Source organism: Pristis pectinata, chromosome 16, assembly GCF_009764475.1.
Source record: "Pristis pectinata isolate sPriPec2 chromosome 16, sPriPec2.1.pri, whole genome shotgun sequence".
Taxonomy (NCBI): Eukaryota; Metazoa; Chordata; class Chondrichthyes; order Rhinopristiformes; family Pristidae; genus Pristis; species Pristis pectinata.
The window spans coordinates 23,265,262-23,279,260 of record NC_067420.1 but is presented as its reverse complement, the minus strand read 5'-3'; the positions used below and the strand labels follow the sequence as shown (position 1 = coordinate 23,279,260).

Sequence of the window (13,999 nt, the reverse complement as noted above, 5' to 3'; positions counted from 1 at the left end):
GTCTTGAAAAAATTCAGGATCAAGATTCACCAGTCTTGCCATCCAATAATGCACCGAGCAGGCCAGCTGCCACGACACTAGATGGCAGCTATTATAAGAGTCTCTTGGGCATCAACACTAATAATGCAGCTTTTATCTGTGCAGTGGACAAGCATGGCCCCAACTTCTCTGAAAATCCTGAAGGCTCAAGCAGACAAGGAAACCCCATAAAATCTAGACCGCTCAAAGTAAACTTCATGGAAGGTGATATCAATACTGTTCAAAACACAAGCATAACAGCACTCTCATCAATTGTGGACCCCAACGTGATTGGCTCTAAAAGCATCACAAGTCCCCTCGATGGTCCATTGCATACAGAGAGACATCTCGCTAGCATAGAGGCATCAATAACATGCTCATCCTCTGGAACAAAATCTCCAGAAGACATTACGCCAGATGTTTTTACTTTCCATGATGACGGAGTAAAGAAGTATATTGATGCAGACAGCGATGAGGAAGAACAGCCTCCAAGTGGAAGGAACCCTTCTGGACCAACAAGTCTCAAATACCGCATCACAAATAGTGACTATCCAGGTCAGAAGGAAGGTGTCTACCGGAAAGATGGGAATTATTTAGAAGAATATGCTGTAGCTTCTTCAGCAAAGCACTTTGGACAAAATTGCTTGTACAATATGGAAAGTGTAACCGGTAGAGTTAAGAAAAGTGGCAACCAAGAAGGAATCAAGTTGGACAACCATATCTCTCCAGAGATTCACGTGACATCAGGGGAAAGTGGCTGTTCCACAGCATATGATGATGACATCTGACTTTAAGGTCTACCAGGCTACTATCTGAGCTGGAATTGTGAAATTAAAGTACATATCCTCAAAAGAACAGAGCTTTGTATTTTGCATGGCATGAAAAACTATTTCAAGCAAGCCAGTGTTACCTTTACAATATAAAGGAGTGTTTAATGGAAGGGAACCTGAGAACATTGATCAAAATGTGAAGGTCCTGACCATGGAATATTAGCACTGAAGAAGGGAAAATTATACCAAACTTTCTGCAAACTTCTGCTAACTCATACCATTAAAATTTTATCACAATTATTTTTCAGTACTAAGCCCCTTCTGCCAATCCAGTGATGACAGTGGAATACAGTCTGAATGTAGAAATCATGGTGTGCTCTCAGAGAAATGCAGGAAGTATTTGTTCCCAAAAAGCCAGAAAGACAATGTTTTAAAATATTTTGGAACATAAATATGTCATTTGAAGGGTGCTGCCCGGATTTCACTTACGGACTCTGGTTACATAATTGAACCACATTGGATCCCATTAATGTATCATGTGATTTGTCTAGTGGATACAAATAATCCTTGCAGCAAAGAAAGAAAATGCTTGCCCTGAGGATTTGCTTATTTTAGTTCAGATTAGGCTCTTTTGTTTGTAGAATTGCAGTATTTGCTCAACTTCCTTAATTAAACCTTCGAGGAATGCATTAACATTTCTGCACCAAAATTAAAAATGTAATAAGATTTTTTTAATTGTAGTTTATTCCAAAAATAGTGAATATCAAGAAATATTCTTTGGTTCTGTGTATTTGTTTAATCATGATTTCTAGATAACTCTTTTAAAAAAACTGCGAAGTAAATATTGTAGATGTCATGTAAAGAAAAAAAAGATGTATTTTTGAAGCTGGAAATTTCTTTCAACATTCACTGATCTGAACTTGGGCCCTGAATTCTTGGTTAGACAAATAAAAAAGAAATGGGGGGGGAGGGGTGAGTTGCACCAGTTAAATGACAAATATAAAACCGCCTTTATCATTGTGAAGCTTCACTATTACTTTAGGCCTATATTTAGTACAGTGGTTAGAACTGTCTTCATACAAAGAAAAGGTGAATGTATTTAGCAAATGAAAAAGGAAATTGATATGAAAACTCTAACTACCTGTGTTAAGACTTCAAAATTTAACTTCACCATTTCTGTTAATGTTAATATTGCTGCTAGGTGATTTTCTAGAGTGGAAACAAAACATTTTTTTGTTCTAAATATCTAAGCATATAAATCCATGTAGAAATTCCTCCACAGCTTTGACATAACTTTATTGTAAACAAGGCCAGCGTTCCTTTTTGAAAAAGAAAAATATCACATAAAATTTCTTTAAAAATTCCATGGTGAAGAGTATGCTCGCAGATTTTATTTTCAGAATGCATTATCAAACCAAGCTCAGTGTGTTTACCAGATTTGACGTTTACAGTTCTAAATAATAGATTTATTTTTAACAATGGAATAATGCTTATTTTTTCATTCAGGCTGTCAAGAAGGTATAGATCTAAATGATTAAAAACTAGCACTTTGAAAATGTTAAAGTTTTATTTTTGGTATAGTAATCTTGTTATAAATACTGTCTTCAGTTCTATCAGTAAGAATGATAGAACTGAAGTGTCCTTTGAATGTAATGGTATGAAAGGCACCTCTGTAACAAAACCATGTATCTTCAGTCTAAACTCATGTGACATTTAATGTTGGTTTCTGAGGACGTCAAGCTAGATTATGTATATGCTAGTTCTGTGAATCCCCGATAAAAGGCAAAATCAGTATGGAAACCAAAACATATATACATTTCTGATTTCCCTTTCCCAAATATGTCTGTGTGCATAGAAGAGACATGTTATATTCACACACACATATGCTATATAAACACACAAGTGACTGTTTACGCATTGTATAAAACTCCTGTTTTGCACTGTGGTATGTAATTATTTATAGAAACTGTTTTAGAAAGTTAATAGTAAATTTAAACTTGTTTTGGGTAATGTTATTTCTCAATTTTTCACTATTTGTTTTTAAGTTACCAGCATATCAATATGAAATAGTTTATCTTATCAGCCAACAGGTCATCATTGCTGAGATTCAGTCAGATCATTCACCCTAAATCTTTGCCTCGCTATTCCACACATGGAATTTAGACATGGGCATCAGATATCAGTTGTACCAATAACAATTCTGCAGACAGATAGTATCTAAATGTAAGAGACAGGTGTAAGGTTGCAGCTAAGGAAACATAGAACTATATGTGGGAGTTATGAATGGCATATTCCCGTGCAAATTGTCAAAAGATCCAAATTATGCGGATCATGGGTCCTACTGGTGCAACTCGCCCTTGAGTCCACAGGCAGTTCACTGCCGCCCACAGCAATGAAAATGACATTTTCATGCCAAACACTCACTTGGAAAACTGCTCTTGCTGCAATTTTCTTTGCTTAAGATTGCACAGTTGGATTTATCTACTCTGGCACAAAATCAACTTCCTTTCTTCCAATAAATTTATTTTGTATTTTATACATTAACCTTATAACAAAACAATTTATATTCTACTATTACCAAAACCTATTGCTGACAAAAACGTTTTAAAAATTGTTATACCTGTAACAGCCAAACTATTTTCTTCATTTAATGGAAGTGAACACAATGCAGAGAACAAAAAAATGTATGCCTTATGCCCATACAAATAATTCATTCCTATCTATTTAATCAAATTCTACAATTCACCAACTTTTGGCAGGAATTCAACATGTTCAACCATTCATTTACTCAAATGCAGTTGACTAAAAAATGTACTTACCAAGAGAACAATGAAAATAACTAAAAGACAGGTCCAAGTACTCTGTGTGAAGTCGACCATTTGAAACGTGTAATTCAAAAGACGGAATGATTATAAGATGTTACTCAATGCTAAGCAAACCCCTGAAATATACTTCCAGTTAAATCACTTCACCTATTGTGCAACAGAAACATTTGAAAGCTAAAAAACAATAGATTTTAGTTAGATATGCAGAGCCAAGATGGGTAGATGACAGGAAGGTACAGATCAGCCTTGATCTAATTCAAAGACCCAACAGTATCAAGGAGCTAGAAAGCATGCACTGAACTTCCTATTACTCACATTTTTTAAAATGTTTGTTATGCTTCCATGAATTCCTGTGTGAAAGCACAATTGAAGACAAATACTAGTATGGAACTGATGGATAGCATGCAGCTAGAAATGAATAAGTCCTCTGAAAGATTGTCATTACTGGAAAATATATCCAAAATGATGACTTTAAGACTTAGTTGGTCTCTCTGTGCCTTGTCTTGGAAGCCACTTGTACATAATAAAACCTCTTCTATCAATTTGATTTAAATACGGAAGCTCCAGATCAAATATGCACTGGCTCAGGTGAAGGTAGAACAAGATTCTGAAAGAATTCTTGTTCCAAGTGTAAGGAATACATGTAATACAGGCTACATCTTAATGCATACAGATGGATTGAGTTCTCAATGCATTCAAAGTAACTTTTGCTAGTTTAATCTGTATGTTCAAACCTGACATATCATAATTCGTAAGTCATATTCCCAGCAACAAGTCCTTAGTTTGTTAAAATGCTATCACATAGCTGTGATTTTCCAGGATAATTGTCATAAATTGACACAGCTTGCATTATAGCTCACAACCAAGGCAGTTGGACACATTGCAAGAAAGAGTAATTAAGTATTTTACTTTTTAAGTGCAGATGATTTGATTACATCTGTATTATTTTTCATTTGCCATCTTCTTGGCTCTATGAATATCACATATGGAGTGGTCACATGACCTGCATGTGTTGCAGAATAGTCTATTTTTCTGTTCAAATACACATAATCTGTATTTTAGCAAAATTTGTATAAGGGCAATTAAGTAAAACAAAATTATGTTTTGTATCATGAATTGCTGAGTTAGAAGCAAAAAAACAATTTTGTTAAATTATGTAAGTAACTTAATTTCTGAGAATACTGTTTCAGAGAGGATTGTTAATTGACTTTCACAGCTGACTGCCTGTCTGCTAAAGGTCACCAAATCTATTTGATGTCATGTAATTAATGTTAATACAAAATAACCTGGTTTCTATGGATGCGGCAGGAGTAAACGAAACACAAAACAGCTCTTCTGCCAGCATGCTAGCAAAAAGACTGCAAGGCATGAAAATGAAGATGTCTAAAGATAGCAAGTTTAATGGCTGAAATATACAGGATCCCTTGAGCTGCACTGCATAGCATACTTCCATAAATACCAAGCTCCTTTTTTTCACAAATCTGCTGATTTTCAATGAGAAAATATATGGCGAATACTCGCAACAATTAAATATGCATTTTAAAAATGACATTATTGATCACTTGATCTGTGGCACCAAAATTTATGTTCACAGCAGCTCTCAAGTGCTTTGAAGTGAATCAAGTTTTCCTTTAAAGATTCCTTGCATTTGTCCAACAGCTCACAATCCATGCTAAGTCACCACAAACAGAACATAGCAATGAGCAGAAGGCAAGTTTTAACTTCAATTTTATTTATTAATTGCAATCAAATCATTGGCCTCTCAGCTGTCACCTGTGGTTATAGCTGTATTATCATTAAATGCTAGTCTGAACCTGTACCAATGCTACCCAATTTGAGGGAGTATGAGAAAACTTGTTTCACATGCTATTCCTGTATTTATTTTAAAGCTCTCTAATGAGTGTGGGTAATCCACACATAACAGTTCCAGCACTCAATTACATAGATGGCAAAGCAGGCAGGATGAGAGTGAGATTGAGTTAAACTGTTAAAAAGTGTGTTTTATTTAAATGATTAGACAATTTTCAATGCAACGGTTCTGAAACACTAATCTGTCCTGAAGTCATTTGAAAATCAAAAAGGTTTCAAATTTACAAACTAGCAATACTACTATTTTGGGGGCACTTGGTATCTATGGTTATATGCAATTCTGCAGTTTTAAGCAGGAGAGAGTTTCTTCATCTTTTTCACTAACACATCAGTCTAGATGTTGAGTTTCAATCTATATATAAAAAACTATCTGTCATAGTGTTATAAGGTTATTCTGTCCTTGTTGATATTGTCAGTAGTTCTTCAGTATCCATGAGGAAAAAAATGACTGTTCTGCTGGTTATGTTTCTATACACAAATGCCACAAAAATATTTTTCTCAGTGAATGAATCCAATTTGTTCTGTCTACTTTATCATTTGGTACACATGGACACTGAGATCAGATCTCCTGACACCAGTTTAAACAGAATTGCATGAATTATTCATTTATCTGGGTGGTAAATCACCCATTCAAATGCATTGGTAATTATTCAATCAAAACAACCTTTGTCATTCTATTTGTTTCACTATCAAACATTTAGGTTTGACTATTATTATAACATTCCAAAACTATGGAGGGATGTCATTTTCAGCAGAGGTCAGTGGTTGTCTCAACATTGCATTCTTGTATTTCATTAAACACACAGTGGGTATACTACCACATTGGGTAATAGTTGCTGTCCTATTCAGGGTTGAATGATGAGATAATTTCTGAATCAGACACTGTTACTTGTATCTCCTAAAGTTTTACTTTGGTTGTAAATTTTATTACATAAGTCTTTTAATTGTTGTGTTTTATGATTTAATAACTGTTTCTGTGAAAATCAATGTCTTCGTATGCATGTAGTGGTATGGAACTGTGATATCTGTGTGGAACCACAATACTGTTCTTGTCTGATAAACTATGTCAAAGCGTCAGAGGATTTTAAAGCAATGTTCCCCACTGCATACTGTTCCAAAAGTAAATTAAGGGTATGTACAAAATGTAAGAGTCTATGTGGTATTTTTAGTCAAAACCCATGCACTGATGAGAATATCCCATTCAAGTAGATACATAACATTTATGATAAATTTTATTAATAACTCAAAGGTGAATAAAATTATTCAAAAATTATGTTCTGGGCTTTATCGTCTGAGCACTGTTTTCACATTTAATATATAAAAATCTGTTATGGAGCACCATTGCACGTTGCTGTCAGCTTGCCACATTCATATCTTGTCATATCACACAACGATTGCCTTCATTATCCCAGTGACTATTTCTAATATTACAGATTACTGGCTTTTAATATGAAATATACAGATATGAAAGTGTGAAGTCAGATTTTACTCTCAAATCTGAAAGATGTGCTAACATCTACTCTGCTGAACAGATAGTCCACGAAGTTAGCATAACAAACATCACCAGACATATTTTGATTGCAGTGTCCCTTAAATGAGATTCCATCTTCACAATGGGACAATGATGTGCCTCCAAGAATGTATGCCTCTGATTAATTGGTTGCTGGTATTGACTGCAATGCCAACAGCCAATTAAAGTGATGTTAGAATGTTATACTGCCACCCAATTGAATTGATCTTGCGAAATGATTTGGTAGCACGCATGCATTTGACCACTGATTGTATAATGTACATTAACCTCCCAGCCCAAGTGTGTTGACTAACTAGAAGAAAAAAGAAGAAAAATCTAGAAAAAAAAGCTTCCCTTATTTTGTTGCCTGGCTTCTTCCTATCTTACACACCAAAGCAGTCACAGACACCAGGATTAACGGTAGTTTCTTCATGTGTACATTAAAATGGTCATCTTTCCATTTTGGTGAAACTGCAGGAAAATAAGAGAAAACAACTCCTCCTGACTCATCGCCAGGACTACCCTGGCCAGAGCGCCCTGTCTTGTAAGTCCTGAAAGTTTCATTGTAAAAGGATGGAAGCTCAAAGTAGCAGGTCTCTAAAAAATTGCTTTATGGTCATTTGCATGGAAGGGCCACAGAAAATAGTATAATTATAGAATCCTAAAGAACAGGAGACCATTTGTGCATTGATTGAAAGAGTCATTCAAATAGTTCACCATTCCTCTCTTTCCCCCCTATTCTACCATTTTCCATCTTCAATGATTTCTCCAATTCCCTTCAGAAAATTCTATTAAATCTTCTTTCAGCAGTTGTTCAGACAGCATTAACCAAGAACATAGAAACTCACTGTATAGAAGTTTTTCCTCTTTTTTTTTGTGGATTACTTTACATCTTTCTTCCCTGGTTACTGACAGCTTTGGCAATGGAAATAGCTCTTATTTACTTTTCCTGTTGTATCAGCTCTCAACTTTTTCTGCTCTATAAATAATAGTCAGAAAGAATTCGCAGCCACTTGGAAAATAAATATTGATTAGAGGAAGGCAGCATAGATTTATTAAGGGCAAATTGTGCCTAACTAACTAGATAGGGCTTTTTGATGATATAAGAGACAGAGTCGATGAGGGAAATTGGGTTAATGTATATATGGACTCCTACAAGGCATTGAATATGATGCTGATGAAGGAATAAAAAGAGCAGCAACAGCAGTTAGAAAATTAGGCAAGTAGCAGGAAAGGTTGTTCTTCATATTAGAGGAAAGTGTACAGTTGAGTTCCCCAGTGGTCAGCATTAGGACTTCTGCTTTTCTTGATGACTTGGACTCGTGTACAGTGTACATTTGTTAAATTTGCAGATGACACAGATTAGCAGGTGAAGTGAACCATTGGGGAGGATGCTATGAGACTTCAAGGAGAAATAAACATGGTGAAGGAAGGACTGGATAGGTGGCAGATGAAATAAATGCTCCAGGTGAAGTCCAGATGAAGAGTCTCGACCCAAAATGTTGACTGTCCATTTCCCTCCATGCATGTTGCCTGACCCATTGAGTTCCTCCAGTGTTTTGTGTGTTGCTCCAGATTCCAGTATCTGCAGTCTCTTGTGTATCCTGAGGTATTTAAAGGATTTTTTTTACACAACGAGTGGTTAGTGTCCAAATGCATCGCCAGGTGTAATAGTGGAGATAGATGGCCATGCAATCAGAGCACACAGAAGTCCTGTGTAAGTGGAAGAAGGAGCAAACCAGCTCACAAACTGCCCCCTTGCCCACCCTGTCAGCCATCTCCTATACCAAGTGTGGAAGTGTCTGTGGTTTCCATTTTGGTCTCAGAACACGCAAGATCAGAGTGGAAGCAAATCATCATCAATCCCAAGGGATTGTCTGAAAGAAGAGACACAGAAGCTTGGTCAAGAAGGTTAGAGCACACCGAATTGGGAGTAACATATTGACATGGGTTGAGAACTGGTTATTGGACAGATAGCAAAGTTTGGGAGTAAGTGGATCTTTATTGGGTTGGCAGTTTTGACCAGTGGATACTATAAGGATCAGAGCAACAAACAATGTGCTTTGAAAGTGCAACATGGGCAGTAAGATAACAAAGGTCAAAACCACTGAGAGATCAGAACAATGATCCTCTCCGTGTTCATTAAGCAAGTTTGTGATGACTTACTAACAATTCAACAAATCCACTCACGTCTTCCTTACACTTGCTTCCAGAAAAGATCAGGTTTATATCTTACATATATATGCGTGAAATGTCTGCCCCCTTACCTGTTTGGTTGGCATTTGTTAATTTGCATGGAAAGTGGGTAACTTCTTCATATCCAGCTGTTTGTTCAATGCCTTCGCCAGAGTCTAAACTAAGATGAGGAGTGCAATGATGGTAAACTCCTGATATTTCTTTGGGAGTTAGACTGAAATCCATCAAACAATATGTGCTTTGAATCATCACTATTAGATAGTATTTCACCAACAATGGTGCAGTTGGCCACGGCCACATCTGCAATAAATAGAAGTCTTTTGTGATTGCATTTGAAGCCCACTGGAATCTAGGGGCATGTGTGGAAGGTCAAGAAGAGGCACAAGCTCCCCCTATTATCTCATAAGGTATGGACACACACACACACACACACACACACACACACACACACACACACACACGCTCATCCAATATATCATTAGGGATGAGTGTGCACACCCCTCCAAAAATCTGCATATTTAATATTTTGCACATGCTCCTGCTGTAATTAAGGGGTAGGTTTGCTCTATCTGAAGAGTGCCTGACACTTAGGGTTACAACAATTTCCTCCTCTTTAAATGTAATAAACTAATATCAATAAATTTAATGGATATAAGAACATAAAATTAAAACAGGAGGAAAGGCTACTCCTGGAGTCCAATCTCTTTAACTATTTAGAAAATTTATCTCTGCCCCAAAGGTAGCTGAAACAAAGCTGTGCAACACCCCCATAACATTCATGATGAGTCAACTTCCTGCCATGATATCTGAGGTCCCAACAGACAATACTAATGTATTCATGGCAGCATTCAGCTTCTTCAGTCTTATCCATAATGGTATAATCCACCACTGGAAGAAAGCATGTATCATGATTAAAGCCTAGAATCTTTCTAAAGCTGTTTAATAATACAGTTCCAGGAAAAAATGTGGCTTATTTATTTAGTTGTGTTCAATCAGTAAAAATTCTCAATAAAATTGGAATTATTAACTGAAAGCTATGTACATTTTTATGCTATAATAGGAAAATAAATAGCTATAACCTCATCATAGTTATTAACAAATATTACAAATGATGAGGGACAACATTCAGCCAATTTAGCTGAGACACAAGAGATTCTGCAGATGCTGGAATCTGGAGCAATACACAAAAACTGCTGGAGGAACTCAGCAGGTCAGGCAGCATCCATGGAGGGAAATAAACAGTCGACGTTTCAGGATGAGACCCTTCATCAGGACTGGAAAGGAAGAGGGCAGAAGCCAGAATAAGAAGGTGGGGGAAGAGGGAGGAGCACTCGCAGGCAGGGGATAGGTGAGTTCAGGTGATAGGTGAGTCCAGGTGAGAGGGGGAAGGTAGGTGGGTGGGGAAAGGTAGAAGATGTAATAAGCTGAGAGGTGATAGGTAGAAGAGGCAAAGTTGCTGAAGAAGAAGGAATCTGGTAGGAGAGGGCAGTGGACCATGAAATAAAGGATGGAGGAGGGGAGGAGAGGAGATGGGCAGGTCATCAAGGTGGGGGAAGGGTGTCATAGGAATAAGGGAAGACAAAGGAGTGGGGGGGGAGAAGAAAAATAAGGGGAGGGGTTACCGGAAGTTCAAGAAATTGATGTTGAGACCATCAGGTTGGAGACTCCCAAGGCAGAAGATGAGGTGTTTTTCCTCTAACCTGCACCTGACCTCAACGTGGCAGTAGAGAAGGCCGTGGATAGACCTGTCAGTATGGGAGTAGGATGTGGAATTGAAGTGGGTGGCCACCTGGATCTCCTGCCTGTTGTGGGGAATGGAGCGAAGGTGCTCGACGAAGCAGTTACCCAATCTGCGTCGGGTCTCACTGATGTACAGGAGGCCGCACCGGGAGCACTGGATGTAATAAATGACACCCTCAGACCCAAAGGTGAAGCACTGCCTCACCTGGAAGGATTGTCTGGGACCCTGAATGGTGGTGAGGGAGGAGGTGTAGGAACAGGTGTAGCACTTGGTGCGGTTGCAGGCATAAGTGCCAGGGGGTTTATCAGTGGGGAGGGACATGTGGACAAGGGAGTAGTGGAGAAAGAGGTCCTTCTGGAAAGCGGAGAGAGGGGGTGAGGGTAAGATGTGCCTGGTGATAGGATCACATTGGAGGTGGCAGAAGTCACGAAGAATGATGTGTTGGATATGGAGGCTCTTGGGGTGGTAGGTGAGGACAAGGGGAACCCTGTCTCTGTTATGCTGGTGGGAGAGGGGGTGAGGGCTGACATGCGGGAAGTGGCGGAGATACGGGTAAGGGCAGCATTGATGGTGATGGAAGGGAAACCCCAGTCACTGAAAAAGGAGGACATCTCTGATGTCCTAGAATGGAAAGCCTCATTATAGGAACAGATGCGGCAGAGGCAGAGCAACTGGGAGAAGGAGATGGCATCCTTACAAGTGACAGGGTGGGAAGAGGTGTAGTCAAGGTAACTGTGGGAGTCAGTGGGTTTGTGGAAGATGTCAGTGGTTAATCTGTCTCCGGAGATGGAGACAGAGAAATCCAGAAAGGGGAGAGCGGTGTCGGAGATGGACCAAGTGAATCTGAGGGCAGGGTGGAAGTTGGAGGCAAAGTTGATGAAATTGATGAGCCCAGCACGGGTGCAGGAAGCAGCCCCAATGCAGTCGTCAATGTAGCGGAGAAAGAGTTGGGGGGTGTTACCAGTGTAGGCTTTGCCCCCTTGGTTCAGTCCCTTCCTACCTATGTCCGTGACACTTCGCATGCTCTCCATCACTTTAACGACTTCCAGTTCCCTGGCCCTGACCAACTCATTTTCATCATGGACGTTGAATCTCTGTACACTTCCCTCCCCCATCAGGAAGGTCATAAGGCTCTCCGTTTTTTTCTCGACGACAGACACAACCAGTTCCCCTCCACCACCACCCTCCTCCATCTGCCAGAACCGGTACTCACCCTCAACAACTCATTCAGCTCCTCCTACTTTCTCCAAACCAAAGGTGTAGCCATGGGCACTCGCATGGGCCCCAGCTGTGCCTGCCTCTTTGTCGGCTATGTGGAACAGTCCAGGTTCCAAGCCTACACTGGTAACGCCCCCCCAACTCTTTCTCCGCTACATTGATGACTGCATTGGGGTTGCTTCCTGCACCCGTGCTGGGCTCGTCAATTTCATCAACTTTGCCTCCAACTTCCACCCTGCCCTCAGATTCATTCGGTCCATCTCTGACACCTCTCTCCCATTTCTGGATCTCTCTGTCTCCATCTCCGGAGACAGATTAACCACAGACATCTTCCGCAAACCCACTGACTCTCACAGTTACCTTGACTACACCTCTTCCCACCCTGTCACTTCTAACGACACCATCCCCTTTTCCCAGTTCCTCTGCCTCCGCCACATCTGTTCCCATGGTGAGACTTTCCATTCTAGGACATCAGAGATGTCCTCCTCTTTCAGTGACCGGAGTTTCCTTTCCATCACCATCAATGCTGCCCTTACCCGTATCTCCTCCACTTCCCGCACATCTGCCCTCACCCACTCCTCCCGCCGACATAACAGGGACAGGGTTCCCCTTGTCCTCACCTACTACCCTATGAGCCTCCGTATCCAACACATCATTTTCCACAACTTCTGCCACTTCCAACAGGATCCTACCACCAGGCACATCTTCCCCTAACCCCCTCTCTCTGCTTTCTGAAGGGACCTCTCTCTCTGCAATTCACTCGTCCCTCCCCACTGATAAACACCACCCCCACCCCCGGCACTTATGCCTGCAACCACACCAAGTGCTACACCTGTCCCGACACCTCCTCCCTCACCACCATTCAGGGTCCCAGACAATCCTTCTAGGTGAGGCAGCGCTTCACCTGTGAGTCCGATGGTGTCATTTATTGCATCCGGTGCTCCTGGTGTGGCCTCCTGTACATCGGTGAGACCCAACGCAGATTGGGTGACTGCTTCGTCGAGCACCTTCACTCCATTCCTCACAACAGCCAGGGCCTCCCGGTAGACACCCACTTCAATTCCACATCCCACTCCCATACTGACATGTCTATCCACAGCCTCCTCTACTGCCACGTTGAGGCCAGACGCAGGTGAGAGTAACAACACCTCATATTCTGCCTTGGAAGTATCCAACCTGATGGTCTCAACATCAATTTCTTGAACTTCCGGTATCCCCTCCCCTTATTTTTCTTCCCCCCCCCACTCCTTTTTCTTCCCTTATTCTTATGGCTCCGTCCCCCCACCTTGATGACCTGCCCATCTCCTCTCCTCCCCTCCCACTTCCTTTATTCCATGGTCCACTGCCTTCTCCTACCGGATTTTTTCTTCTTCAGCACCTTTGCCTCTTCTATCTATCACCTCTCAGCTTATTACATCTTGTCCCCCTCCCCCACCCACCTACCTTCCCCCTGTCACCTGGCCTCGCCTATCACCTGGACTCACCTCTCCCCTGCCTGCGTGTGCTCCTTCCCCTCCCCCACCTTCTTATTCTGGCTTCTGCCCTCTTCCTTTCCAGTCCTGATGAAGGGTCTTGGCCTGACTGTTTATTTCCCTCCATGGTTGCTGTCTGACCTGCTGTGTTCCTTCAGCACTTTTTGTGTATTGCATCCAATTTGGCTCATCCTTTGATAGAAACCCAAGTCTCCTCATCATATTTCTCTTCAGTGACTTCAAGGGTTTTACTCCAGGATGACACAAAGAAATCATTCCAGGTGCTAATTGATCTGCAGGAAGGAACTGTATCAATAACAATACTGGCTATATTTATAGCCTGCCATTAGCATCACTGCTCTGTAATAGTTTTACATGTT

At 40.4% G+C, this 13,999-nt stretch overlaps 1 protein-coding gene across 1 annotated transcript in view; it reads left to right on the top strand.

Annotated features, from left to right (window-relative positions):
- The window catches only part of kcnb1 (potassium voltage-gated channel, Shab-related subfamily, member 1), a 216,863-nt gene extending 214,226 nt beyond the window's left edge, over positions 1-2,637 (top strand). The window contains exon 4 of the mRNA XM_052031670.1: positions 82-2,637. Within this exon, the coding sequence (XP_051887630.1) occupies positions 82-806 (725 nt within the window). The 3' untranslated portion in view covers positions 807-2,637. The remainder of the gene's footprint in view (positions 1-81) is intronic.
- Positions 2,638-13,999: the final 11,362 nt, after the last annotated feature.